The sequence below is a fragment of the Cardiocondyla obscurior genome, linkage group LG07 (assembly GCF_019399895.1).
Source record: "Cardiocondyla obscurior isolate alpha-2009 linkage group LG07, Cobs3.1, whole genome shotgun sequence".
Classification (NCBI taxonomy): Eukaryota; Metazoa; Arthropoda; class Insecta; order Hymenoptera; family Formicidae; genus Cardiocondyla; species Cardiocondyla obscurior.
This window is the reverse complement of record NC_091870.1, coordinates 7,989,749-8,014,649: the sequence shown is the minus strand read 5'-3', so window position 1 is coordinate 8,014,649 and position 24,901 is coordinate 7,989,749. Positions and strand designations below refer to the sequence as shown.

Below are 24,901 nucleotides of genomic sequence, written 5' to 3'. Positions count from 1 at the left end.
TCCCTTTTCACGTTCCCACAATATCGTCAGTTTTACATGCTGATTTTAAGGAATAAAAGAAAAGAAAAAGCGAGCTTACTGCAGAGACATCGATGCGCTGTCCGAAATGACGAAGAAAATATAAAAAAAAGACTCCCTTTTTACCGGCGTTTCGTGCTCGGTTTCACGATGCGCGGCGCGAATGCTATTTACATATTTTTACATGAGCCGCGTGCGGTAAATAAATCGTCGACGGCATTACGCGTCAAGAAATTTGCAACATTGGACAACAGTGACGGAAAGTCGGCCGCAATTAACCTTGCAACCGGCCACGCTTCTCTGTAAAGAGCGAACGCACTTTAATATGCTAATGCCACTTTTCTCGATTCCACCGGAAAAAAGTCCCTCGGCGAGAGATTGTCAAAGTTGCGCCGCGCGACCGTATTATAGGTCTCGGCGCGGAAATTCCGGCGTTAATACCGGACGCGAAATTTTAGTAAGCGTTTTCCTCTGTTGGAAAAGTAACAGAGTTCAAACATTTCCATAATTTCACCCTTCGCGTGAAACCCTACTTCGGAAGGGCGCCCCCGGCTTCGTCGATATTTAAAATATTCCGCGAGTCATTCTATACGCAACGTAATGTGACGCTAATGCCGCTTTCGATACATTATGCATCCTCCTCGCGGTGTGAGACGTAACGACCGCCATTAGAGTCTCGACGGTCAATCGTTCGGGCGAGGAAAATTTATTGCCCCGCGCGACAAAAGTGTTACGCGAGTTAAATTTAATAGAGAGAAAACCACGACCACACGTCGCATTTGCATATCGCGTGCAGTCCCATTACACGGTAAAAAAAAAATTCCATTAATAGACGTGAAGTTTTACTGTAAAAAATTTTGCAAATTTACAGAAGTAATTGCTACAAGAATGTCATTATTAATTGCGCAAATATAAAAAAAAAGGAGCCGCTTAAAAAGATTAATTTATAAAAATTACATAATTTTTTTTCATATTTACACAATTGATAATAATTAATAATAATAATACTTGCAACTATTGTTTATGTGATTTTACTGGATTTTTCGCGGTACAATTTTGCGTCCATAGTGGGTAATATTTTTTAGTGTATCTCGATGCGTTGTCGGGGGGGAAAAATCTGGCTGGAAACGGGTGCAGTCGATAGCGTAAGCCACAGAAACGTGTACGTGCACCGTGCGGCGGACAAACGCGCCGTTTTGGCAGTCGATTTAGTGCTCCATCCGCCGTTATTATCGGCGATCGCGATATACACGCGTCGGACGCGATCCTAATTCGATTTTGCGTGCCGCATAATAAACCGTGCCGCACATTTGTCTCGTTTGCAAGCTCGAATTCCCCGAACGGTCGTTTTTCTGCCGGTAACATTTTACCTCACACGGACCGCGCGGGATACGATGAAAGCGCCAAAAATCAACAATTCAGCGGCCATTGCCGATATAACAAGTGTTTCGTAACAAGACTGCGGAATATTCAAACAAGTAATTAATAATTTCATTCATAGGCATTTTAGGCGCGCTCAGTTCATTACAAGGTACTTCACCCGCGGAAATTTCGCCAGAATTTGGCAACAATCATGCATTATATTCGTAAATATGTTCGCGAATCTCTCTGTAGATTAATATAAAATTAATTCTTCATTAATATTAAAGAAATTTTTATTAAAAAACAATTATCATGAATTATATTCATAAATACGTTCGGGGAACCTCTCTGTACGTCAATATAAAATTAATTCTTCATTAATAAGTATGAAAGAAATTTTTATTAAAAAAGAATCATATTTATAAATTAAATAAAAAGAGAAACGGTGCAAAATTAATTAGAAATTTAAAAGTATTAAAAAAAAGATAAAGAGAAAAATACCGATAAATGTACAAATTGTTAAAACTAAAGCTTCGTTATTTCTCAAGTTAAAACGTCGTATTATTTACCGCGCCGGATATAACTTCAATATACAGTGCTATCTTGTTACACGTTATTACTGAATAAAACTGCATTATTTGCATTTGAAGCCAGTTTTATGCGCGCCACCCCGTATAATGAAATGAAGAGACATAGATAATAATGCTGAGAAGAGCCACGGTCCCGTTCATTTCCATATTACAAGGCGACACGAGGAAAAAGGTATAATGCGGGAGATTCTTGAGAGCGCTGAAGACGTCTAAGATATTTACGTTTATTCGGCATTTTTATATCTCATTAAGTTAATCGCGGGTACATGTTGTACAAGATTGCCCGGGCGCTCATTAAGAATTATATTTCTCACACACGTCTGTTTCTCGCTTTCGAAGAGTCCCATACCGCATTCTTAATAGGTTCTTAATGTATTCCGGCGGCGTTTACAATATTATAATAAGACGGAACGGCGTGTATTTTCTACGTTGAGAGTTGCGTGGGGAAAGTTTCGTATTCCGATCGTCGCCCCGGATATGCAAGACGAATTGAACGGGAGAGATAAAGAGAAACGGAGCCGTGCGGATTATTGACAGAACTTTAATCTGTTCTGTCTAGGAAAATTTGTGCAATTAAGCTCACGCGCGACGCCGCGAGCGTCCATAATTAAAGATCCGCGGAGCGAGCCTATTTTCTTAGAGGAATAAATTAGCCTCCGCCTGAATCCGTATTTATGTTCCGTATTTGGCGCTAAATATGACTGCCTATGACACACATACACACATACACACACTCACACAAATATGAATAATAATTTCGAACGCCGTATTTCTACGTCGAGTATTATTCATTTGTTTTTAGTGAAACATAATGGAATAATTTGTAACGTTGTAATTAAATAAAATACAATACCCTCGTCCCTTTTTTTTTTCTTTTTTTTACTTTATTTAATAATACAAAGTAAATTGTTGTATTAAATTGCGGAAGTGTTTTGTGCGATAATTTAATTTACCGCAATGTCTTTACTTTTTTTAATTTATTTAACAATGCGAAGTGAAACGTTGGATAAAAATGCAGAGGTGTCTTACGCGATAATTCGACTTACCCGCAGCGCTGCGGCGATATTTATTTCGACTGCGAAACAGGCGAACCGATATTGATAGGCATGAATATGGATGCGAGCGATCGAAGTGCTTTGGCAAAGCCGACGGCGCGTATCTCGTTTCGCGCTAAACGTAATGTAGTTTACAAGGTAGAATTTCGTCCGGGACACGAGCGCTACGACTATTTAATTACAAGCGGTTCATTCCTAATGAATCACTCTTCTACTTGCGCGATCGGGCATTATATTGCAATAATCAGTAATTATAGACGTTCGATACGGGTATAATTGCTGGCTTTATTACAGCCATTACGGCAAATAATTGTCTTTCGATATTCCCGCTGTCGCGTGCTCGCTGATCGGCTCGATCGCCGTGTCGTCACGGAAAAAAATACCGGTGATGTATGGCGCGGTAATATGTTACGATTATACCGCCGCAAATAATGCATTCCGTCGTTAAATCGCAATTCGCTCGCGGCGACTAATAAATCCTCATTCGCCGAGATATTTTTTCGCTTGCGTGCTCGAGAACGTACATATCGCGCATTCCCGCTTGAAATTGCATTCCTCTCACTCAAGTTGGCTCGATCGTTACACCGCGAAGATACGATATATTTGTAAAATAAAAAATAAAAAAAAAAAGAAGAAATAAATAAATAAAAAATATAAAAAAGCAGGGAAGTTACGCAATCTTGCGAACATTGGAGCAGCATCGCGATTTCGGACTCGCGACCGACGAAAATGCACTTTTAATAGATAGTGAGTTATAACGCGAGAAAAAGCGGAGGCTATCGCTCTGATCGACTTTCTGATGATGCGAATATATCGAGGTCTACTAGAGCGTTCGATCAACCGCGCTTCCTTTGGACGTTAAATCAGTGGCTAAGAATAACCCGTGCTGATCCACTGACTGCAATGACAGAATCCGACCCGCCGTGCTGCGCCCAGCAGTTCTTTTCACTAGCGTGCTGTCTTTTGCAAAAAAAAAAAAAAAAAAAAAAAAAAGGGAAAAATAATACAAATAAAAAGAGATTGAATCGATTCTTTTGAAGGGACCGATTTGCGCAAAAGATTGAACAAGTCGGAATAAAAAATTAATAAAAAAAATTATATTTTTTTTGAGGAAAAAAAAATTGGCTCTCTAAGATAAAATCATTGCTGCTATTGCCGCGCCGGCCTCGCCTTCTCTTTCGCCACGGTATTAAGTTTAGCCACTTCGGCCTGACGCGGGCAGTGTGTCAAGATCACTCGATTTGCCGTTGATATCGACCTTTCTCTACCCGTCCCGTGCCCCCTCGCGCGTTTTCTCGCTCCGCTAGGAGAAGCGCGCTTTAAGTGTCGCTCGCAAAGTAGCGGCGGGTTCGTGTGCGGGAGGAGCTAGATCGAGAAATCAAAGGGAGAGAGCGGGGGCTAGTTCGAGTGTAGTTCGAGAGCGGCACGATAGATAGACAGGCCGTCTTGCGCTTGCTTTCATCTTTCCCGGCAAAGCGAACGGATCGGTCCTTTGAAGGATGCTGGAGTAGCTCGTGGATGGGACGACGAAAAAGAGAGCGGTAGGTAGGGGGAAAGAGGGTTGTCTGAGATTCAAAGTCGGAAAGAATCAAGCTTGTTTTCCCTTTTGGGAGCAAGAAGATTCGCGTGCTAGATGGTTGTTACGGTGAATACGTTATTCTTCGCGGTATACTCCCGCGAGTGGTACTGCTTGGAGCGCGTTAGTTTGCATGCTCGCGCTTGAGTGATATATAGGCGAGTCTTTGGAATTCGCGTCAAAGTGCAGCTTATTTTGCGAGGGAGAACTAAAAAGAAAATCGGTTTCCTGCGAAAGGTGATTCACGCGTTCGTTAGGAAGGGCTATTAGTTTTCGTTGAGACGTTGAAATGTCAGTGTCTGCCTGCGCTTTCGCCGGAGTCGCTAGGTAATTGCGTTACGGCCGTTACAATTAATTATAGGAAATCGTGCTTTGATTCCTCATCGACTTTCCTCCCGTTTTCATTTTACATCAAAGAGAACCCGGGTTCTAAAGCTCGGAGAAAAAAAAAAAAAAAAAAAAAAAAAAAAAAAAATGAGAAAAGGAAGACCGTAAAAGGTTGAGACTACAGGATTAAAAGATTAAGAGATTAGGCGCTCGAACGCGACGTAGGGTTCGTAACGAAGTAAGTCGGAATGCCGTGAAGAGCCCGGCCGAGATGGAATAACGAGAGGGCCGCCCGTTTGATTGCAGGAGGATGCGACCACGGGTGACAGCGGCTTTGGCCACGGTCTGGCTGACGGTGGCGGTTCTGGTAGGAGGAGCAGTCACCCTCCACCTCCCTCGCGATCAATACTCCCCCGCGTCTCCGCGCCGATACGCCGGGATTCAGCGGGAACTCCACGCCGGAGACTGGGATCGCGATTTTGCCGAGGATCAGCCGTTCGACCTTTGGATCGGGTCGCCGATTCTTTCAAAGGGTACGTCCACTTTCCGATTTTGCGCGAAACTATGAAGCAGGGCGGTGACCCCGATGTCTTTCGCTTAATTCTAAAAACGCGCAGAGCTAATGTCGAACGCGAGACAGTTTAATTTACGGATACATCAAAAGAAACTCGGCGTAAATCTTCCTGAATTTTTTTTTGTCTACGCTTTTCAGAGCCAAAGGCTCGCGATGGCGAGCTCGCCGAGCGAGATTTTCCGCTCGACGGTCTCCTGGAGGACACCGTTCCGTCAAAGCGAAACTTTTCAGGCTGGCGGCGGCTTTCGAACATCGTCGGCGCGGAACTCGCGTCCGACAAAGTCGATTACGGCGACGAGATGCCGGAAACGTTTTCGCGCGCGGTATTTCCCTCGGATCTTTCGGACGATCCCTTCGTGGCGGACGACACGTTTCAGGATCAAGGCCCGGGCTCGATGGAGATATACAAGCTGGACCTGTCCAGGGAGAAGACTCTACTAACCGCAACCACGCCCACCCCGCCGTCGAGGAGTAAGAGCAAGCCACCGAAGAAAACGAGTCACCTGAGCTCGAATAAAACAAAAACGGCGGAAGTGAAGTCGACAATTACGAGCGAGAACGTCGGTCGCAGGCAGTCGAACCTCTTTGAAGAACCGACGGAGAGTGCCTCGGTCAACAGAGACACCTTCGGTGTCGGCGGCGTGCCGGAGCTACAGGTTGGATGCGAGGGCCTCGAAGCGTCCCACAAGGCGAGGAGATCGATAGACACGCTCGACAGAGAGAAGGGCGAGGTGCCGGCGTCCTTGATGCTGGACGTGACGCCGGTGTCCTTGGATCTGGACGACGTTCTGTCGTACGACGAGGAGGAGTACGAGGAGATGGACGAGCTGCTCAAGCTCAAGAGGCTGGAGACCACGACGAAGGACGGCAGACCGAGCAGGGGTGATATGGACGCGAGTCATCTCAATTCCGAGCATCTGGACGAATTCAGGCGACCGGAGAAATTACCGGTGCGAGGGGATCTGGGTAAGTCCACTCAGGCGAGCTCCGCCGAACAGGCATTGAAGCGATCACCGACGGATCTCGAGGCCGGCAACCGAGAAATCAAATCGAAGCGAGAAGCTCCGCCGTTAGCCGACGACGGCATTCACAGCCGGCGATTGCTGTGGCTGGCCGAGGCGAATACCGAGGGATCTGCAGAACGCGCGAGACAACACACGATCGATTGGGGCTTCGGGGAGGACGAGGGTGTCGTGTCTAGCGACGAGCTGCAAACCGTGACCGAACGTCGCAGGCAACACGAGATGCGATATCATCAGGACACATCTAGGAGACGTGACCAGCATCGCGAATCGAATACCGACGTCGGGCGAGAGTACGAGCGGCTACTCGAACAAAGACGAAGGGCGGAGGAGGAGCGTTCGCAGCGAGTGCAACAGGCTAGTCGAAGGGCGCCGAGCAAGTGGGAGGAGAATGAGGAGGAGAAAAGGAGAGACGAGATGCGGAGGAAACAGTACGAAGAGTATCGCAAGAGAATGTACCGGACTTCGACACCTCGCGCGGACGACGACGAAGAAGCGCAACGGCGACAAATCGAAGAACGACAGAGGCTAGAAGCCGCGCGTGAAATGGCGCGAAGACACGAGGAAGAAATGAGAAGGCGAGAGGAAGAGGAGCGTAGGCGACGGCTGCGAGAAGAACAAATGCGAAGAAGACCGCAGAATAATTGGGAGGACTCGAGAGGACAAGATTTAAAAACTCCTTCGACAACCGACGATGAAAAAAGACGAAGAATTGAAGAAGAAGAACGACGGAGACGATTACAGGAACAAGAAGAAGAAGAAAGGAGACGGGAGCAGCACAGGCAAGAAGCGCGAAGGAGAGAAGAGGAAGAGGAGAGAAGACGTCAAAAAGACGCTGTCAAGAATCTGTCGGAGGAGGACAGAAGGAGGCTGGAGGACCGTCGCAGGGAATGGTCGGAGAAGAGGAGACAGGAACAAGAGAACGAGCGCAGGCGGCAGCAGGCGCCGTCGAGTTTGATGCAGACGGAACGTCCGGCCGGTTATCCGAGCGATGTCAGACGAAGCGATCGGGATGAGCAAGAACGGCGGCAAGAAAAAGAAAAAAAGTTGCGAGAGTACGTCGCGCGAAATCAACCCGTCAGTGTCAATCGCAGCGACCGAAGACCAGAGGAGGAAAGACGGTATCGACCGGACGATAATCGAGATCCGCGCGTGGACGCGAATCGAAACGACGAGGAATACCGTCGGCGGACGGAGGAGCAACGCAAGCGACAAGAAGAAGAAAGGAAGCTGCAGGATTACATCAGGAGGAACCAGCCGGTGCACGTGCCGAAGGCTAATCAATCGACCGCGGCCAACCGCGATTGGGTCGAAGAATGGCGGATCGAGCAGGCCAGGCGTCGCGGCGGGTACTCCGATCCAGGAGCCAGGAGAGCCCATGGACCGTCGGCGCCCACGTATATCGATCCGCGTGGCTCGCCGGAGGATGTCAGACGGGGGCGAGAGGAAACGCGGAGGCTGGAGGAGGAACGTTGGCGGAGGTACGAGGCAGAAAAGCGACGGAAGGAACTCGCTAGGCGACAGCGGGAGGAAGAGGAGGAGGAACGGCTGCGAAAGGAGGCGGCCAGGCGAGAAGAGGAGGTGAGGAGGGCGCAGTCCAGGAGGTACGAGGAGGACAGGAAGAGGCTGGAGGCCGCGAGAGCAGAGGCCGAAAGAAGAAGGCAGGAGACACGATCCAGGGACAAGACTAGAAGAACGTGGCAACCGGAAACCACGGGGCCGATTTATCGTCAGGATCCCCGTGTCCTCGCGGAGCACAAAAGGCGACAAGATAGCCGGCCGATTTCGAGCGATTCAACGCGAGTCGTACCGGCGCGCGAAAGACAAAGGCTGGAGATCGAGAGACGACAGCAGGAGGAGAACAAGTAAGTGGTCATCAGGGCGCAGCGCTTTGCAAAAATGAAATTTTCACCTGGCGCGATGCCAGTGAACTTCATTTCTGCCACGCTTCGCGGCTATCAATGCTTGTTACCGCTCTCGTTTTTCATTTTATACTTTTAGTAATATTTTTTTTTATCGCTAAAAAATTAATATCACTTTTAACATGGTATTATCGCGGCGGAATTGGTAAATATAAATCTTTTAAGTTCGAAAACGAAATAAAACTCGGGATGAAATTTTATCGCGTTCGTAGTTTTGTGTTTTATTAAATAAAATGAAAATTTAATGCTCGAAAAATATCAATTATGCTCTCTTGATGTATTTTATTTTCTCATTTCGCTACGCTGCATATTGATTATTAATTGCAAGATATTATCGCAATTTTCTGCGACTTGGCGCGATAAATTTTACCGGCGCTGTCCGAGATACTTCTCGCGTGAAATTTTAAGCGGCAGCAGCCGACGCGACGTATTAAGGTGCGCGAACGGTATGACTTTAATTAAGAAAGCATCTCAGGCGTATTATCGAGGCGGGTTCGCTCGTTCGAATCGTCCGATAAAGACGACACGATTTCCATCTGCTGCAGAAAGGAGTCCGGTCGGAAGGAGACCGATCAGTGGAGGCGGCATGAACTAGCCAGACTCAACTCTCTGCCGGTGAACGCAAGGATAATAGTCCGTCCTGGTTCCTCGCCGTCGGTCTTCTCAAGGGGCGGCTTCAATGAGATCGATTTCACGGTGAGTCCCTCCATTTGTCTGTCAAAACACTTGGCCGCACTTCGATCGCTGTCCGCCCGACGACGGTTTGTTCGCCGGCGAATCCGATTCCGTGGTCGGGCCGATTGTCTCGCGACGCCAACCCGAGGCGCGCTTCATTAAATCGCGGGGAAAGCTGCGGATTTGCACCCCCCCCCCTCCCAACCCCTCTGCTCCAACAAGCCCTCGATTGCACCACTTTATTCCGCATAATTAACCGGCCGCTGGCGAGCCGTCGTTTTTTCTTTCGACTTTCTCGTAAATTATCGTGGTCGAAAACCACGGTAAATCGTAACAGAACGGTATGCTTAGCGTGAAAATTTTTCTATGTATAACTAAATTCGAAGAATTTATTTCCAGGGAATCAACCCCCATCGCGACGGCGTGCAGGTCCCACAGTTCCCGGCCCGGCCGACCTCGAGACCACCTGTCGAAACCCCGAGCCCGTGCGTTTGGGCGGTCGTCCACTGCTGCTCGTCTAACAGTAATCGCCTCGTCAAATGTTTCGAGTCGCTGGGCTGCCCTGGGACCAACTGGGACCCCGAGCCGTGCCGGGGTTCTGTCATGCAAGCCGCCCGAGCGGAAGTTCTTAAATTTTACGCCAACGCGTAAAATAACATCGACGAGATTCGGTCTCTACTTTCGAGGGACGAGTGTCAACGACACACATACACATACACTCACTCACACACACGCAAAAAGAAGGAGGAAAAGGCTTTCTTCGTTACTGAACGAAGCCTTTACCTTCGTGAAAACTTTTCAGGTCTGCGCTTCAAATCAATTTGTATATGTGCGACTTTCCTCCGCACAAATATTTGTGCGGCGGATAAAAGAGCTCAGGGTAGACTTTAGATATTTGCGAAACGAAAGATCTTGACTCTACTTCGCGCCGCTTTTGACATGCCGAACCATTACACACATATACATACGTTACATACGATATATTAAAAAAATATCTTATTTTATTGTAGTAATTACAGTTTTTGTTTTAATATTTTTTTTATCCGCGTTCAAGAATAACGCGCATTAGACTTATGCAATTAGTAATTAGCGGTAATTAAAAGGCTACGTTCAGAAGTTCGAGCTTTAAAGCGTAGCGAGCAGTATTTGCCTTAAATAACATTAGAAGTTAATGAAATAGAATAACGATCAATTAGTTTTTAGTACCAATCGACAGCTAAAATCGCAGGATTACCTGGGGTGGTGCGTGTAAAATTACGTATGTACATAGAGCTCTAATAAAAAAAATGCTCGAAGGACCAGCGGCACGTTTCGTCGTCACGTGCGAGGACTATTGTAAATCTTTCGCGCGCGTAGTCGAGCCGAGTTGTACTTTTGCAACATTCTGGCATGTGATATGTAGAAGTTAACGTGCCGCAGTCGGACGAAAATTGTTGCAACGTACGCAAGTAAACGTAATAAAGTCGTCCGTGCTTGAAAAATCCAAAACCCTCGTTTTGGCTTCGCGTAAAAAAAAAAAAAAAAACATTAACGGTCAATGTGTGCGTGTGCAAAATAAAAGAAAAGAAATATTAAATATTAATATATATTTTTAAAATAATTATTATTTAGTAATTTTATAAATTGCGACAAGAAAACTCATATCATAAAATATTGATGATAAATTTAAAGCGTTATCCATATCCCTTACTAATAACCAAAAAAATAAAATAAAATAAAATAAAAAAATAAAAAATGATAACAATTTTAGGAGACGAAACGTCTCGACTTACAGAGTCCAAAGTGAGAAAGGTTTTCCGCGTGAAAAAGGTTTCTAATCGAGTATATGATGATCGCTTGCGAAATTCGACGGCGATTTGTATCGCGCTCACCCGGCTTTTCCTCTCTTCCTTTTTCTTTTCCGCTGTTTTGTCGATAACGAGGCCATTCAACGCCTAAGAGCCCGCAAACATTTCTCGCGCAATCAATCGCATTGTGAGTACGAAGGCGTTGCCCCGCGCGTCTCGTCGAGCGATTAGTAAAGGCAAATAATCAACTATTGACGCGGGCAACCACTTTGTGTAATGCGCCAGTCGCAATTGCGGGCGCATTTGGCGGAAAATTACTCCGAAAATTGGAAATGTCGCGTCGCGTCGAACGCACGCCTGTCAAACTTCAACGGGGATTTTTTTTTTTAAATCGCTTTTGCCCTCGATCGAAAATTCATTCGATAAGGAAACAATGTGCTTCAGCACCTTTAATTGGAAGACCACACGTTGGCTTATAATTTTGAGAAGTACAAGCGCGAGTAGGGAAATTGAAAACAGATATAAGAGAAAGAGAAAAGAGGCGGCTTAAATTTTAAACGTGACACAATAGGCGACACGCCTGCTTCTTTTAGCACTTATGTGCGAATTATGATAATCACGGTGGCGCATCTAATCGTTGAGCAACGCGGTCAAGGCGAGCAGCCTGTCCATTGTGAGAATTTAGTTTTTTTTTTTAATAATAAATATGCTTTTTAATATTTAAACAAGAAAAGAAAAACGGTAATAATAAAATTCTATAACATTATATAACGTAACAATAAAATTTACTGGAATATGTGTAAGCATAATAAATAAAATAGCTGTTAAATAAGTAAACTGTACAAATAAAATGTATCAAAATATGTATAATTATATAAAAATAATAATATTCGATTCGCGCGCTCTGAAATTCACATCCTGTTGCGTTATACGCACGTTATAAAATAATTAAAAAAAAAAAAAAAAAAAAACTTTAATAAAATTCAACAATGTTCAATAAAGTCCAGAACTTATCAAGTTATCAGTTAATGCGAAGGAGGGAATAAAACCTCAGCGTATCGGACGTAATAAATAAAGACGTGAGGTTTCATGTTGAAGAAGTTGTTCCGCGGCATATTATGTTACAACAACTTGTCAAAGATGCACCGCGCAGATCATCTCGCGCGAGATAGAGAGAAATCTTTGGTCTGAAGTTTCCTAGCACGTACATATAAACCCTCAACAGCAGCCTGACGACAGAGTTACCTGTCGACGGCAGACGGCGTATTCAACATCCTTGAGGATCATCCTCAAAGATATTGCCCTTTCTTTAAAGATTTATTAAAATTGCAGAGATACAATAAATCCAAAGTAAATCTAAATAAATTTCTCCGGCGTATAAAAATGTTAAAAATAAATAAAAATAATCCAAAAATCCGTATAATTAAAATTCTGACCACCGTATCGCATTTTAAATTAATAATTAAAAATATTATCCTTACAGCTTTGAGGAAATGTTATTTACGGACCATCTTGCGCGTTATTGATTCAGCGATAAAATATGAACTTATGTTGCTAACGAGGTCTATAATTAAATTTATATAATATTATTAAATTAGTATATATTATTTATTATATAAAAAAATATTATAATAAAATTGCGGAATACTGTGTTCCTTTGTTAACTAAACGAATTGAACCGCGCGAACGCAACAGTTTCCCTTCTCGGAGCAAGGCTCGCGATGCGAAAAAGCTTCTCTTTTCTCTCACGATCCCATCTCTCATCTTCTTGCCGCAACTTGGCGAACAACGAGCGCCCGTTCTGTCGTTGACCTGATGCATCCGCGCGCAAATAGATAACTTGCGCGACGCTCTGCACCGGAAAACTGTGCACCTGTGGTGACAAACGGCCCGTCCACGTATACACGTGCCACCTTTGTGCCGGCTTTTGTTGAATCGCTCGTATTGTTCTTTTAAAAGAGTTCGCTTAACGCGTCGAGTTTCGAACAATTTTCTTGATCGTCTTGTACGCGCGATTAAAATGTGTGTTTTTTTTTCTTTTTTTTTTTACCGAGTGTGAATTACGTTAGATATTCAAACGTATGGCTATTTTTTTTTCTGTATCTGCTATTTACGCGCTTTAATTGTTTATAATTAATTAACTCGGTTTAATTTAAATTACGTTTATCCGCCTTGTTTTCGTTGGTGAATTTATTTTAAAAGCTCCTTCGGCGCGCAGCTCATGTACGAAATCGAGGAACAAACAACGCCAGAGTGAGAGCTTGCATCGAAATCGGGGATGCAACAATGTCGCGAGTGTGTGCACAGTCGAGAGGGCAAGCAAGCACTCTCGGGGTATCTCTTGCTCGAGGAAGTCGCGCAAATATGCGACGAGCAAACTGCGACAGGTATAACGCAACGAGACGCTAACGGGGGTGGGAAATAAGGGTGGTAGCGCGAGTTCACGCGGGGTGCGGTCCTTCGGTTTCTTCTTCGATTCAATTCCTACGCGCACACGTACGATACGCACGCGTGTGCTATACCTCTCCTCCGTCTTGCAGATAACGTCGATAACACGCGAGACGCGATGTTCGCGTATCGAAATTCCGATCACCCGACGTCGCTGCCGCCCGATCGACAGGCAAAATGTCCTCTCGCTCGCTTTACGCGCGCGTTTTCCGTTCGCGGCTCCCTTTGATCGCGATTTTATGCGGACGCGTCGTTAAATCGGAAATAAGCGACGAAGCAAATAATGTTGACGGTAAAAAGGGCTGGTCGCTTTTAATTGCACCGCGTAAAAGATCCCTTTGCAAGGAGAGGGTTTATCGAAGAAAATAGCAGCTGCAACATACACCGCTACTTTTATTTTATTTTATTTTATTTTATTTTTTTTTTTAATTTAACGTTGAATAATTCTCTAGAAACTTTTAATTTTGTTTTAAAAATTTTGTGTAACTTTTTTTTTTATTGTACACGTCGACAACGTTCATTTTTTATTGATAAAAAATGATCGAGATTACGGCTCGTCAAATCTTGGTCAAGGAAATATTTTATTTTTTGACACGCGCTGTCGGCACTTTTATTCCACGTTGCAGATTGTTGATGAAACGAACTCACCGCCATCGCTGCGCTGCGTGACGCCCCTCTTGTCCCCTTTTCCCATATTTGCCGGCACTCGTTGCTCCCTTCAGAATGAGATGCTCGTTCCCTCGGTTCCACCTGGAATCCAATTGCAGAATATTTCGTTACGCTCATTTTCTGTTATGTACGCGCGCGGAAAATGAGTGCATACGAGCGAAGATCCGGCTGCATTCGCGCCGGTTACACAATTTCTTTTATTTCCACCCCGTGTAAATATAGTCTCTGTTTTCCGCGCCGGTATATAAAACCCGTCGCGAAAGATAAACGGGATTCCGACTGCGCGATATGAAATTGCGATCGTTCTCTCATCCCCTCCCCCTCCCCTCCCCCCCCGATTACGAAAAAACATCATATGCACGCGCGTTCGTTGTTTATACGTCGTGGCGTCAGGTTTGATACGATTTACGACCGGAGGAAATAATATTCACGGGTCGACATTATTTCAATGTATCGGCGCATTTATATTTTATTTAATTAATTAATAAATAAATATTTTCCGAAGGCGCAAAAAAAAAAGAAAAAAATTCTTTTATTAGAAATAACAAAAATTAATATTGAAGTAATACTAAAAAGTACCAATAATATTTTTTTTTATGCGCAAAGATGTCGGTGACGTTAAAAAAATGAGTAATTTTCCCGCGATCTCGTGGACTAGCCTGTTTCCTCGTCCGCAGCTTTAAAGCCCAGCGTACACCCGATACCCATTTACGAGCGCGATATTACACGCCAAGGGGGTGACAGGAAAAGCGAGAATCTCTCGTGCGCAATTTTGATTTTCGCGAGCCTTTGTGGCGTCGTCTCCCATCGGATCAAATCACGTATGCATCACACTGTCGCGCGCTGCACCGAAACGCGCAGTCCTGGGGAAATTCTTTGGCGGCGTTGTTTTAGAAATAATGTCTTATTTTATTATTTTATTTATTGACAAGTACGGTGTCTGGCGAGAAATTGGCGGAGCGCATCGGTTTATCGCTTTAAATCCGTACTAATTACCTCGAGAGCGGTATTAGCGATTTAAGACCCGAAAGGAGAGAGATCGTAAGTCGACCGAGTATTTTAGCCTCACGACGCATTCGGAGGAAGTTCTGGTGCATTGCACGTACATTTAGTTGCCACGCTGGTCACGTACCATCGACAAAGAATGACTCTGTTAATAATATAAAACGGGGATGCGTGATTCTCCGTCTCTGTTCCTTTCATAATGCAATCCATAACTCCGTGGAATCAAAAAGATGAACGACAAAACGAGAGGTTTTACCTCGCAACTCTTTCCCTGCCCTCTCGCAATGAATTAATTGTATTTACGAATTTACAGCCGACCCATTTTGCAATTTAAATTGCTGTCCATTTTTTTTTCCCCTCTATTATACAATGTTAAAAAAGAGCATTTTAATAATTTTACAATATAAAATATATGACAGAAACTAGTTCTTGCTTTTAAACCGGAACATACATTTAATTTCGTGGAGTTTTATCTCTGAAAATATTAAACCGTTAAAATTTAATACTAAATTTTTAAAACACCACGTCGAATTATTCTCCGCGTAAAACCGTTTTATAGTTTTGCCGTGCATTTTCTTCCCAAGGCGTAAATCTCTTCAAATAATAAATGCGACAGATTAAAGAGATTAAAATAAAAGTTGCATATTTTGAAGTGTTTGAGAGAACTTTACTTTTTTTTTTCCTTTTTTTCTTTTTGGAAGAGAACGCACAACAAAGTTACAAGCGGGCCAAATCGCGTTGATTCCACTTAGTACCATTTCAGCGGGCGAACACGCACGTAAATTAAAGGAGAAACGGTGCGCGACATGTCGATATGGCGGTCCTAAGTTTCGCGGGGGAAACGAGGGCTCTCGCGCTAAACGATCCAGGGATATAGCCGCGCTATGGCGCGCCATCCCGGCCGAGAGTTTCGCCGTTACGGCGCTTCCGGACGAATAAGTAACGAGTTTACGCTCGCGGGATTTCAATTTCGCGTTGAAAACTTATTGGAACGCCATCGTCGTATTCTCCGCCCCGGCTCGTAACAAGTTGCACTAAATGTCAGAGGTATGCATCTGGTTGCGTTGCGAGCGAACGAATAATTATGACGTCGCGTAAAATTGCAAAGAAAAAAAAAAGAAAAAAAAAAGGGGGGGACATTTTTCTTTTTATTAAGTTATATATTTATTATATTTTGTTACCAAATATAATTTATTTTCCTGAAGTGTATGAGTATGTACGAATTAAATTCTCGCACGTTTCCGTTCTTGGCAGATAACAAAAATGCATTTTAAGTTAGATTTTTTTTTTTTTTTTTTTTTTTTTAAAGATTAAAATTCGTTTCCATTTAACGTGAATATACCTGCCGTATCTAGATGATAAAAGGAAATATCGTGCCGCGAGCTCTCATTCGAAATATTGACCTCTTCGACGAGTAAGCAAACAGAAGCCTGATATCGTATATCAGACAGATTCAAAACGATTCCGGAACATCTAATAAAAAAGGAAACATGCAAACTACTCGTTTTATGATCTGAGGTTTTGCCCGCATGTGCATACTTTTCTCCTGTTTGCTGATGGCTATATTTTCAAAGCTTTTTCAGTGAAACGATCGATCGCTGTCACCGGGGAGTCGGTAAATATTAAACCGAGAATGAGTTTAATATTATTACTGTTCGTGCCGGTGTCAAATGGATTAACTTTAAAACGATTAAATATTATTAAAGCATTAAATTAAACAATATTTTTAATTATAAAAAAAAAACAGAACTGTTTGTTCTTATTTAATTGAAATGTTAATTTTACTTTTCACTTTTTCAAGTGCTTTTAATTGACAAAAAAACAGAGATAAGGGTAAAGAGCTTCTTTTGAACAGCAATCTTTTCGTTTAAACGCGTCGCGAAAATATCTTGACCTCGCCAGGCTTATCAGAGACCGGCTGTATGCGGTATCATGTGCATTATAACGCGAGCAAACTGCTCCAATCGAGGAAGTGCCCTTCCTCCTCGACTTATCTCCGCGAAGAGGATTTTCCAATCCCGTCCGCCGTGGATCCGTGGGACACCGATAACGGATCCGAAGCTCCGCTCTTTGAGGGTTCGATATCTCCGCGAAAGGCATCGACGGCGGCCTTCATTAAACCGGTCGGCGAAACGAGATGACATAATCGCGAAACGAAATCGTTGCTGCAGAGACGAGAGATCCTCGTGGCGCGTACGTCCCGAGCGAAGAGAGGAACGGAGAGCGCGCGCCGATCTCGTACCCCGAGATCGCTGCCATCGGAGAATTTCGCAATTTCCGGCTGAATCCGACAATTTCCTCCCGGCGATGCGCGGAACTTTTCGCGCGACAGATCACACCGGTCTAATTTTACGTTACGATCGCGAGCCAGAATTGAGGGGGTCAAATACCGAAATCGGGGACAATCGGGAGAAGCAAACGCCGCACAGAGAATCGTAGAAACGCTTTCGAGTTATCAGCTGTCAGATCGTTGACTCACGCGTGTCCAGATCACGCGCTCATTTATTTTTTTTTCTTTGCTTAACTTATATCACTTTTTTAATTTAATTTAATTTTATTTATTCTATTTTATTTTCAAGGAAACGTTACTTGATTAAAGACGTAAAACTTACAGTCGTGTAACTACACATGCTAGAAAATTTCTCGTATTAAATTTGTGTACATACCTAATTAATGCGAGGGAGATAGTTATTACCAATGAAAAGGATTACTACTGTCCATTAAATGAGAGACAGATGTCGATTTTTATTATTGGAAAATTAATCGAGCTTTCCTGAATTACTCGCGCCGGAAATATTAAAAATTTTGCGTGTACACTTTGGGATAATTGGCCCGCAGGACTTAATCCTGATAAATCGGACTGAACGGAGACAGGAGTGTGTCGCTAAGTTGAATTTGATAATACCAGGGAATCTTGCGCAAGCCAATGAGCCGAGAATTTATGCTGATCTCCTTTAACTCTTTTCTCCCTTCGACAGCGCGAAAATTCTTTATGTATGACGTCGCGGAAAAAATTTAGTTAAACGTCGCAATTTATTAAAATAATATAATTTATTGTTATTATAATAATATAATTAATTCATTGTGCTTGTCAAGAAAAGAATTCCTCTCGTTTCTTCATTCACAAAGAAAATTAAAACCAACTAAAAAACCTTTCACTATATTTTAACCTTCGATTTTCTCATCTTCTTTTTTCATCTTTTTATTTTCTCTAATTAATCGTCTCAACATAATTATCTGCGTGATGTTTGTCATTTAACATATTACATCTTTGTCGTCTAATTAATCTAGTTTACGTCACGGGATATTATCTACACACAACATTTACTTAAAAATGTTAATTAATTATAATCCATTGATCGCTAGAAGGTTTTCTATAAGCTTCGCATTCGCCAGTGCCTCAACGCACCATTGTAAAGCGTTGACTGGCAATTAAAAAAAAAAAAGAGATACTTAGACTCCTACTAATGTTCAAACAAAAAAATAATAATTCTAAAAAAAAAAAAAAAAAAAACGTCAGAAAACTTTAAACGTCAAAAGACAAGCACAATTTTCCCTTTACTTTACAGCCAAGTATTCCGTTTTTGAAAGGAAAATCTCACTACTTCTAGTCTTGCTAACAGATCCTCCGTCGTGTTTTCTACCGTAGATAGCTAGCTAGCTTCACACCAAATCGACGAGCGCGACCGACAAATTTCCCATTTCCTCGGCAACTCGCTCAAAACTAGGTTTCTATAGTACGGGGATCGAGCCTCCTCGACGAATTCACGGATATGCACAGGCGACGGCGTCGGGGGGTTAACATCAATCGCTCACCTTTATCTCGCGCTGCGGTCCACGGGCATACCGTCGAGAACACCTGGCTTCGGTCACCACTTTTCGGTCCCTTCTCTCCCCCGATGATTATGCGTTGCGAGAAGATGATAGTATCGGTACCCACTGTCTCCCCGCTCGCGAGATACGCGGCTGATTACGATCGCACCGATATTTGTCCGCTCATCTCTCTTTGGTTCCGTCGCTCTCCCTTTTTTTTTTTTTTTTTACCGCCTCTCCCACCCCCGCCTCGTTTTTACTTGCTCATTATCACGCGTTGTAGAAATCGCCGCTTTTTTTCTCTCTTTCTCTCTCTCGTTCTCTATCTCTCTCTTCTCTCTTTCTCTCTCTCTCTCTCCCTCTCTCGAGTGGACCACCCTATCAAGTGTACATGTCCCTTGCCATTCTACGACTTCTCGCGTCCCGCAGAATGTGAACGGCTCTGTGGGACGGACCGGCACCGACTGGAACTCCTGCCGAATGGTAACCCGGAGGACGATGCTCGCGCTCCTGCGCCTCGCGATTCTGAGCCTCCCTTCGACCCCTTCAGCCCTCCTTTTTTCTCCATGCGACCTCTGGTACAGATTATTGCATGAAAACGTACCAGCATCAGAAACGATAACGCAGAACTCTTGCATTGATACAATTTTAATAACGTCATGCAAATAATAAAAAAAAAAACTGTCATTAATATTTCACAAATTACACTTTTATTACAATTGTAAAGGTATATTATGTGTACATCGGTTAATTAATTATAATTTGCGTTAGTTTTGATAGAGTAAGCTCTGCGCCTTGTATTTTAAATTACTGTTGCATTGTCGTACTCTTTCATTATTTTTGATAATTGATTATTTTTAGTCATTTTGATTTAATATATTCGTCATTCTTTTCACGCGCTTTATTTTTTAATTTACTGGTTACTGTTATAACAAATGAGAAGCTTATCGGTGGAGTGATTATCAAAGCAGAAACCTCGTGTGCCGATAACTGGCACCGGTGAGATAACGCTTTCAATGACTGAACAATAAATCGAGCAACGATGATTAAATTTTAAAATATTACGATAAAATAATAAGAAGTAAGAGAAAAGAGAGCTCAATAAAAATTAATTTAATTAAAATTTATGTAAGCTTAAATATTATTTAATTACAATTGAATGTTATCGACTACGCGTGATACGGAGAGAGAAATAAAGCGAATGGATAAACGCGTCAGTTAATAAGGAATAAACTTGGTCACATTAATTATTATTATTTATCAACATTAATATTAATTTAATACGCATCGATTGCATAAAACAAGATATCAAAAATTAATATAAAGCAGAATTGAAAATTATTTCGGTTTAAAATGCTAAATCAATATGCGTGCGAGCTTCGAAACATACATGGCGGCCGGTGGCGAACGTGCCACACCCCTCAGCCTTTTTCCTTCCTAAGCTCGGCGCCCTTAAAATTCATCCCCATGCAGAAAGAAGTACCGTGTGCGGAAGTGAAGCGGAATCCTTTCGATTGGCCGGCCTCTGCAATCTGCAGAGATCAGAGTGCGTTTAACCAATCAAAACGATTTCGCTCCCTGTTTCGCTCGGTTATTTCCTTCTCCATGGGAATGCAGCTTCACGAACAGCTCCTCTGTTAATCAATATCAAGTCGCGCGGTCTATTCACACTGATAAAGAGCCACATTTGTGTGCTGCACGAAACGCTCTGCGCAGCCGTGCGCAAGTTCTCTGTTAGTGCGAGTGGTGGTTCGGTTCTGGAATGTTGAAGAGGCCGGACAGTCCGGCCTGGACCACGCAGCTTCGCCGTCTGAAATTCCGTGAATTCGTTCTCCACGCGGGACCAAACGGCGAGCGATGAAAAGAAGAATCAAGCGTGAAACTCGCGTCCTCGATCATCTCGTCACGCGCGAACTGGTTTGGAATTTTAAATGACCCAGGTGAGTTTCCTTGATGGATCCGCGATGATTTTCTTTTTAACGTATTTACCGCTTCTTTCCAGTAAAAAAAAAAAACTATTAACTTCGAATTTCTTCCAGCTATTACAAATGATTAATAATCGCGATTTTATAATTTCAATCATCTCTGACACTTGCCTTTTGCAGGTTTTTCCTGTTCGAGGGAGATTTTGGAACTCGCTTTGAATTTGAAACACGAGGATAATCCCAGATGCGTACAGAAATGCAAACAGCGCTTTTTTTTCAACTAGGAAACCAGCCCGTAATTGAGCTGACTCCGTTTTCATCTCCATGGAACGGTAATTAAACTCTGTTGAGCGAATCGCGTGCTATGACGGCTATACTGTCGCTTGCAAGCATGCGTTTATAACTGTGTACAAAATATCTTCTTCATCTTATGCAAAAAGTATTAATTCGCATTATTTTTTAGGCTTGACGATCTCACCGGCTCCAGTTTATTAATGCGAACGACAATAAAAAAAAATATATTTAGAGTGTTGTAAGTATCTTTCCTTCTTTTATAAATTGAAATATATAATTGTTATATAAATGTATCATAATTTTTATATTCGTTACGTTGTACTTTTGTGTAAGGTTTTTATTTCAGACGATCTTTCATCCGTCTATGAAGTCCGTCTATGAAGATATGGATCATCGACATGCTGCATTTATTATACACGTTTGTAAATGTGTTATTCGCTTTTATAAATCGAGTCGCTGCGATATCTCCATTCAGCGACAAATAGAGAATTCGTAGCGAACAGTAATATAAAAAATAAATTCGGTAATTAATCGCGAGTAATAAAAAAAAAATAAAAAAATACAATGTGACAAACATTTTGTTACTTACGTTTGCAAAAAAAGTAATCCTGTAAGAAATTTAAAATTCTTAAGGAATTTGGGAACACTATAATATTTAATACATAAGTATTAATTACAATCTTCATGTTCTTTCTTCGTGATTGCGTTGTTCAGTAAGAAATAAAAAAACTGTTCATATTGTAAAATATTAAAATAATAATTCAAACACCGACGTTAGTCAATTTGCGAGCAAGAGAGTACGTTTTAAAATAGGAAAAAAAAGTAATATCACAAAAAAATATTTCTTAATATTTTTTATAATAAAGAGTGAAATACAATAAATAATTTAATCCTTTACGGTAGAAGGTGAGTTATCAACTGCAACTTATAAGGAATCTGTACGTGGGTGCTATTCGTGAAATTATCCTCGTTGCAGTCGGCAACTTACTTCTCGTGGTAAAATGTTGGTTCATGATAAGTTACCGCGGTTTACTACAGTCTGTACTTTACTAATATACAAACTAATTTTTTTTTAAAAAATTTTGCGTAAAAAAAAAAAACTGCGACTACAACGTTATCTAAAAATCGATAGTTTATTATAAATATCCAAGCGCAATATGATTTTATATTTAATATATTTTAAAAAGAAATATATTATTATTTTAAGAATATAACTATGAATATAAGTAAGAGAGAAATTAAATTAAATTATTAATTTTTATCCACGCTTTAACGTCGCGAAAAATGTTCATTTCACCGACAAGATGTAAGTAAAAAATAAGTAACATCGAATTAAGTATTACTTCTCTCACCGTATCATTTCATCTATATGTAAACGAATTATTTTTCTATAAAAAAAAGCGCTATAATTAAATTAAATTAAATTAACATTAAAAAGAACTTATAACGAAAAATAATTTCAAAAATTAAACCTGGAATTATTCGATTTTCCAGAATGGTTTTTCAGCTGCAACAAATGTATAATCACTAAGGCTTGTAATAATTTATTTTATAATATTCAATCTTTATTTCAATGAAAAAAACGTAATTTTTTAGATGACGTATTATATAAATATTTCACAGGATATGTCTCAAGTAACAGAAGCATAAACGGTGAGTAATTTTTATATTATATTTGCGATAATAAAATGATTTCCCATAATAGTCATGCATTAATACTGCTTGAAAAAAATATTTTAATTACTTCTTTAAGAATAAAGAATTTTAATAAATGTTAATAGGAATAAACTTCTTAAAAATCAGCACAGTATTTACAATCAAAAGATATTAAAAGAATAATTTAATGTATGTCTTAATTTGTTTGATAAAAGTAAAATCAATTTTCTCATTTTTTTTTCTTTTTTTTTCAACAAATGTCACGTGTAATGAAATTATACAAAACTCTTTAGACTTCAGAAAATCGCGTGTGAAAAACATTTCCATAAAATAGCACATAAATTTGCATTATAATGTGGTCATATTTGTCCAAAACGCGGAGCAGCTTGTCTCTTATTTTATCATTATACAGATACGTCGCACTAAGCAAAAAAGGAAGTGCGACACTCGGATTTCGCTTGTTTGCTAAATTAACAAAGAGTAATCGCGAATTAACGATTAATCGCGCGAATTCCGCGGTGCATCTGCGTATATTTCGGGGGGGAAACGAAGTTTAATCGTCGCGTAACCGGGTATTTTACATGAGAAACTGCCGGTTTTGTTAGGAGGCAGCCGGCGTTCCCGGCGACTGAACCTTGCCAAAGCTCAGTAGTCAAATGCAATGATATATAGATATGTGCATGCGAGATGATATCGCGCGCGGGATGTTTCGAAGTTTTATTTGATTCCCGGCAACACGGAAATACGAACCCGTCACTCGAAAATGTAACGAAGACATTTACTTTTATATTTTGCGCGCGTTGTAATTTGTGCGGCCCAGTAACTGGTCCATCGGCCAGAAATAAATCGGGCTAGGCGAGTTTGCCCTATTTATTCTTATTTAATAAAGCCAACAAATACCGTCGCAAACACCAAGAATTGAGTATTGATATCTATTTCCATCTACTCGTATTTTCGAAAAATATATAATTTCCAAGTCATAATTAATATCCCAGTTGTCAAAATACATTCTCAAATTATTCGCAGAACTTCTCACGCCGGGAAGGTTTCTAAGTCGATTCGAAATTCCGCGGATACGTTTGTTCCACCGTTTTTACGCGTCTCTTCAATATACCCTCGCGCTCTTTCATTTATCCAGCCGCCCGTCTCAAAACAACGCGAGGCAATAGAGTTAAGCAAATTTCTGGGGCGAGTTGCATCGCGGGGGAAACGAGCCGGCGCCGACTTTAAATGAAGCGAGAAGGGAAAAAGGAAGTCGGGAAATCGAGATGTATCCAAGACCCAACCGCCTATGGTCGGGCTTAATTATTTCGCCTTGCGCGACGCTGGGCAGATTAGAATAAAGCTCACTTTGCGGCGAGAGGACTTCGCCTCGAGAAGAGCAAACGCAATCTGAAGTTGCCAAGTGCGGTCGGGGGGGTGGGAATAAGGGGGAAGGATTGGCTCGCCGGTCTCCGGCCGGCGCGGATGGAAAAAACTCCGAGGGAGTTCCGGCGCGCAGCCTCCGCCGGTCCAGCTTCCCAGGAAACGGCGAGAATTTAATTAAGAATTTCCGCGGATGGCTCGGGCACCATATTGCCGTGACACACACGCGTCACCCAGCCGCGAATCGCGCGACTTTCTCGCCACCCCCTGCCCGTAACCACCCCTAATTAAATTGAAAGAAATCTCGCTCTATTATTCTCCTCCTCCGCGCGGCGTCCTACCTTTTCTTGATACTCGCCGTCCTCTTTCCTCCCTCTCATACACTCCGGTGCCAATTTGACGGTCCCGGCCGCGGAAAAGTTCGCGGGAGATTTGCATTTGGTCCCTCGCGTCTCCGAGCGATTCGTTTCGCTCCCCCGCGGGATGCTGGGCCATTAATACGGACGAATGAGGACCGTGCTCGAAAAGATCGGCGTGGAATTAAGTCGCGGAGTTTGGCAAATCTCTAGATTCCAACGTGAGAACGTGTGCCAAATACGTTGATTTACTCGCGGCGGGAGCGGTTGTGTCAAAAGGGATAATGAGACAGACACACTTCTGTTTCCTTGCATTGGCGAATTTTATTGTTATACTTTCTTACATACAACGAGTTCGGTTCTTGAGCTAATGTACAAACTTTGTTACCTAGCGCGTCAATACGTTTGAATGTAGTTAATCATTTTCTATAAAGTTTTAGGGCACGCAATTAAATGGATAAG

The 24,901-nt window shown here is 42.3% G+C and overlaps 2 protein-coding genes and 1 long non-coding RNA gene across 4 annotated transcripts in view; 2 read left to right on the top strand and 1 right to left on the bottom strand.

Annotated features, from left to right (window-relative positions):
• Nucleotides 1-12,581, top strand: part of LOC139104076 (golgin subfamily A member 6-like protein 25) — a 37,236-nt gene extending 24,655 nt beyond the window's left edge. Inside the window, exons 2-5 of the mRNA XM_070659299.1 lie at nucleotides 5,235-5,461; nucleotides 5,641-8,389; nucleotides 8,992-9,142; nucleotides 9,521-12,581. Coding sequence (XP_070515400.1) covers nucleotides 5,239-5,461; nucleotides 5,641-8,389; nucleotides 8,992-9,142; nucleotides 9,521-9,772 — 3,375 coding nt within the window. The 5' untranslated portion in view covers nucleotides 5,235-5,238 and the 3' untranslated portion in view covers nucleotides 9,773-12,581. The remainder of the gene's footprint in view (nucleotides 1-5,234; nucleotides 5,462-5,640; nucleotides 8,390-8,991; nucleotides 9,143-9,520) is intronic.
• LOC139104080 (uncharacterized) overlaps nucleotides 1-19,374 on the bottom strand; it is a 77,488-nt gene extending 58,114 nt beyond the window's left edge. For both annotated transcript variants that reach the window (XR_011545981.1, XM_070659302.1), the window contains exons 1-2: nucleotides 18,847-19,374; nucleotides 14,005-14,106 (exon numbers count right to left, since the gene is read on the bottom strand). Coding sequence is in view for 1 of the 2 variants with exons in the window: in XM_070659302.1 (XP_070515403.1) it covers nucleotides 14,005-14,050 (46 nt within the window). In the remaining variant the exon portion in view is untranslated. The remainder of the gene's footprint in view (nucleotides 1-14,004; nucleotides 14,107-18,846) is intronic.
• Nucleotides 19,375-19,489: 115 nt separating this feature from the next.
• LOC139104083 (uncharacterized) lies at nucleotides 19,490-21,834 on the top strand. The gene is made up of 3 exons (XR_011545983.1): nucleotides 19,490-20,783; nucleotides 20,949-21,100; nucleotides 21,232-21,834. It is a non-coding gene; the product is annotated as an uncharacterized lncRNA (long non-coding RNA).
• Nucleotides 21,835-24,901: the final 3,067 nt, after the last annotated feature.